General features: G+C 41.6%; 1 protein-coding gene across 1 annotated transcript in view; it reads left to right on the top strand.

Moving 5' to 3' along the window:
* The window catches only part of ARHGAP6 (Rho GTPase activating protein 6), a 61,561-nt gene that overhangs the window by 43,974 nt on the left and 12,709 nt on the right, over positions 1–4,878 (top strand). The window contains exon 8 of the mRNA XM_010149643.1: positions 1,108–1,287. Within this exon, the coding sequence (XP_010147945.1) occupies positions 1,108–1,287 (180 nt within the window). The remainder of the gene's footprint in view (positions 1–1,107; positions 1,288–4,878) is intronic.

Below are 4,878 nucleotides of genomic sequence, written 5' to 3'. Positions count from 1 at the left end.
AAAACCAAAAAAAAAACCCACAACCAACCAACCAACCAAAAAAACCCACAGAAATACTGAACTACTACTTTGGAAAGATTCGTTTTGTACCACTCATTTCTTGAAATGCTGGTTTTATTGCCTCTTTCTGGTGCTTCTTTCTGTTTCCTCTTTCTGCCCTTTTTAAAAATTATTCAGTTTGTATGTAACTGAAACAAATGAAAAATTACCCTCATGATATTTTTTTTCTTAAAAAAAAAAAAAAATATCTTGCAAGAAATACTGAGTCAACAGCTGAAATTCACTTAGTCTTATACAGAGAAACTGCTGGCATCTTCTTCTGCATTCCCAGAATAGCATCCAAGTGGAGACGCAGAGAGGAAGCACATGACCCTTGCTTTTTACTCTGTTAAAAGAATAGAAGGAGAAAAAAGTAGTCTAATCACAAATATGACAATGAAAATTTTGATTTAATAACCTAAATGACATATTTTTCAGATAATTTCTGTCTAGTCTAGTACGTATTCTTAGCCTTCTACTTCCTCCAATATCAGGTTACTATTCCTTCTTTGAGCACAGATTTGGAGAAGACAACAAAACAAACCCACCCAACAAGTAAACATTAGTCATTTGGTAAGGAAACAAGGAAAAACCTGGGAAAATATTAATAAAAACAATGAGCATGCTGCTCAGTTATCTAAACTGTTTAAATATGGAAAAGTGTGGTTTTCCTCCATGTATCTGTTTCAAATCATGAGTGCTACTTGAGAAAGCTAACAGTTTTCAGTATTTGGTCCAAAGAGACAGTATATGCTGAGGTGGTGAAGTAGGAGGCGGTTTCCTTAAGTTTAGAAATACGCCACTGCTGAGCTTCCAGGGAATTAAGGGCAGGCAGTGCCTTCACCTTCTCATCCAATCTGTTTGAAAACATGCAGAAAATCCAAGCAAGGTGTTTCAACATTCAAAAAAATTGTTTATTTTTTATTTGACAAGCACTCAGTTTTGATTTTGGTAAATGAACCATCTGCCAATGGGGTGTGGGGTGTGGTGTAGCTGTGTGTCTGTACCTACATATCTGTATGCATTAGACCCTGGGAGACCCCACCTCATTTATATTTTGTTTTCTAGATTACTGGGAACAAAATGACATCACTTAACCTGGCTACCATCTTTGGCCCTAACCTGTTGCACAAGCAGAAATCTACAGACAAAGAATTCTCAGTGCAGAGCTCAGCTCGAGCTGAAGAGAGTACTGCTATCATAGCTGTTGTACAAAAGATGATTGAAAACTATGAAGCCCTTTTCATGGTAGGTGGATGTTTCTTCACCTTACTTCTATGCTTTTTTAAGTTACATGGGGAAATACCTGGTTGGTATTGAAGTAGTCTGGAATGAAATAAACTTTGGAAACTGCATTAAATTAGGGCCAGTTATTGGTAGATAAAGTAGCCTTCTATCAAGGAGAATGTTGTAAGCAATAACATTAAAATGTTAATTTAAATATATTATTTACATGGTATAATTAAAATATTAATTAAATATTGAAATATTAAAAGCAATAATATCAGAAATGTGTACTTGTATCTTGCCTGGAATGGTTTCTGTGTAGATAAAGGTATCTTCCGTAGGAGGTTTCTGTCTTTGGAAATGATGGGGTTGGCTGTTCTGCTGTATACTAAACAGTGTACCCGCATTGCTCATTAGTTTTGAAGACAAGACTGAAAATGACCTTTCACCTCTCAGTTTTGGAAGTCAGGGAGCCAATTTTTCTGCAGGGAGTGAGAGATCCTTGGTTAGTTTAAGGAACCAACCTCCCCTACCAACTTTCTTGTTGGTTGGGTGCAGAGGAAGGACAAAACTTTCCCATTTGTCAGTTGGATAAGAGGAGCATAAATCTGTGTAGTTCTGAATTCCTTTCTGTTCTCTCGCTGAAATGAGGAAGTTCTTCATATAAGGGATGATGACCTTGTACTTGGACCTGTTCTTTACTTAAGATGCAGCTCAATTAAATCACATTCCTCATGCTTAGCAGCTACCTGGCCTGTTGATTCTGTTGCTTTACCTTTTCTTCTTTTTGCCTACAAAATTACGTGTCTGTTCAGCATCACTTGTGCCTGAGAGCCCTGCCCTAGGGTAGCAGAGGCCAGGCACACCTAGTGGTGGGCACTATTCCTGTCTTCATTTTAGTAGGCATACATGTATTAGCAAAACCAGTAGTCTTGGAAAGGTGAAAATAACTTTGGTGGTTGTGTCTTGAAACTAAGCAGCACTGTATGTTATACTGAGGAGAAAGGCTCCCAAAGCAAGAGGAAGAACACTCTGGAAGCCTCCTTTAGTGCTCCAGCACAGTTGGGTGTGTGGGACACCTTGACGAGAGAAGATGGTTAAGCCTAGACTGTGGGTATGTGGGACTGACAGCCACATAGTACTGTAAGGGAAAGGTGTCTATCAGATTTCAACAGGGAGAAGAGCATGAGAAAGCAGTCACGAGCCCTGCCTATCGGTGTTAGCCTCAGATGAACTCCTTTGTGGTTTTCTTGTCTTTTCCCTCACACTGTATTGCCTTTCGTTATATCCTTTGCTTTATTTTTATTCTTGTTCCAGTGAGACACTCAGCAGTCTTTTTTCTTTCTTAATGCTTTTCACAGTTTGGGGAAACTTCAGGTGCAATTTTTCCTTCCACAGCAGGAAAAGCAAGTGACAGAACTGCACTCTAATGTGAAGGTCTGCTGGCCCAGAGTGTGGATGGCACCAGCAAGTTTAAAATAATACTTGAATTAGAATACTTGCTATGCTTGAAGTTTTCTTATTGTTGTTTCCTCTTTAAGAACATTTCACTGCACAGCCACATCTTAGTATGTAACACTTGGGCACACATTCCGACCTTTCAGTGTGGAAAGGGTGGGACTCAGGCTTATACTAACCCACATACGGTCTCTTTTAATTGTGACAAATTTATCCCTTTATCTCTTCAGTGCTTGCATTTTCATGATTAAGGTTAAACAAAGGTGGGTGGGGGAAGGAGTTTTCTTCCATTTTCCAGAGTAGCTTTTCAGATTGTGGGGGGAGATTAGAATCAGATTTCAGAATGAGAGGCTAGCTGCATGTAAGGGAAAGACAGACCTATCTCAGATGCTCTCCTGAAACCTAAAAACTGAAATAGATTGTTGCGAAATTTTTAGAAATGTCTAACAGCTGAGCATCTCCGGATGCTTTCACTCTTCCCATTGCCATAGTTTAACAAACAACATGGTGAGTTCTGCCTGTTTGCTGGGGTAATGTCTAGACTCACACATGATACTTGATCTGTAGGGTTTTGTCAAATTGCTCATAGTCAGTGTTTTATAAAGCTTCTACCAGGGTTTACTTTCATCTCTTTAGTGTTTTCATCGGCAGCACAGGCAGACTCTTTGTATGCTGAAGATAATTAGCCCAGTGCATCATTTGGTAATAGATGCATTGAAAGGAAGAGACTTCTACATGTAACTGTAATAAAACTCTGATCATTTGAAATCAGGCAGCAGAAATCAGTTTTCCAGACCCATAGGAGTGGGGCCAAACCAGAACTGCTGTTTATACTTGACATTTATGCTACTTACAAAAAAGAAAACATCTGGACTCAGGCATTCAGCTGAAGCTATAACATGCAGTGTATTGGTGCTAAGGTGTTTTTGTGTTTGGTTTGCCTTTTTTTTTTTCCCCTGTTACTTTTTTATATGGAGAGGTTATAAAACTGATTGGCTTCAGCACTGAAACTAGAAAAACATTTGTGAAATAAAGCGTAGGAAACCAGGATGTGTTTTGGCACCAAAACCACAATATCAGAATGATTCTGACATATTGGTGGGTCAGGAAGGTTCTGTTTGTCAGAACAACCCAGGATACTGGGGATGTTTTTATTAAGCAATTATCGTTGAAGCGTAGGAAACCAGGATGTGTTTTACTGTATTACTTCAGTAATATGCAAATGTGGATTTCATACAGAGGTTGGATTCGGACCTTGCTACATTGATGTTAGGGCCTTTCGTATCCAATTCTTAGCCATTTCAGTGGGTCTTAGGGATGCATTAAAACATTTTACAGGAATATACACAGGACTGTTCTTTGCCAGTCTCCGAACTATGCCCAGCAGCTGGATGTGGAGAGGCACAACTCAACCACTCTTTGTCTTGTTGGCTTTGACTTGGCGTGGAGGATGGAGAAGAGCAGCTTGGTCATGCATCTTCATCTCCCAGTGCCCAAATCCAGCCCTACTACAAAGGAGAACTATGTAGCCCACTGTGGAGGCAGTCATATGTTGCCTCTCTGTGCCTGTATTGGGTTCTGAGTTGTGTGTACGTATTGGGTTTGTGCGGCAACGTTTTGGTAGTAGGGGTCTACAGGGGTGGCTTCTGTGAGAAGCTGCCAGAAGCTTCCCTTATGTCCAACAGAGCCAATGCACCTACTGCTGGCCAAGGCTGAGCCCGTCAGCGACGGTGGTAGCACCTCTGGGATAACACATTTGAGAAGGGGGGAAAAACCTGAAGGGGGAGATTTTGCAGCAGAGTGAGAAAGCAAGACAGGAGTGAGAGAACTCTGCAGACATCCTGGTCAGTGGAGGAGGTGCTCCAGGCACTGGAGCAGAGATTCCCCAGCATCCCATGGTGCAGACTATGGTGAGACGAGCTGTGCCCCTGCAGGCACAGAGCAGGGAGCAAAGCATAACAGTGGAGCAAAGACCCACCTGCAGTCCATGGAGGACCTCACGCCGGAGCAGGTGTATGCCTGAAGAAGGCTGTGATCCTATGGGAACCCCATGCTGGAGCAGGCTCCTGGCAGGACCTATGGATCCATGGAGAGAAGAGCCCAGGTTGGAGCAGGGTTGCTGGCAGGGCTTGTTACCCTGGGTGGGGCCGGGTG

Source organism: Eurypyga helias, unplaced genomic scaffold (genome assembly GCF_000690775.1).
Source record: "Eurypyga helias isolate BGI_N326 unplaced genomic scaffold, ASM69077v1 scaffold3464, whole genome shotgun sequence".
NCBI classification, from domain to species: Eukaryota; Metazoa; Chordata; class Aves; order Eurypygiformes; family Eurypygidae; genus Eurypyga; species Eurypyga helias.
The sequence above is the reverse complement of the archived record's forward strand: the minus strand, read 5'-3'. Positions and strand labels throughout refer to the sequence as shown.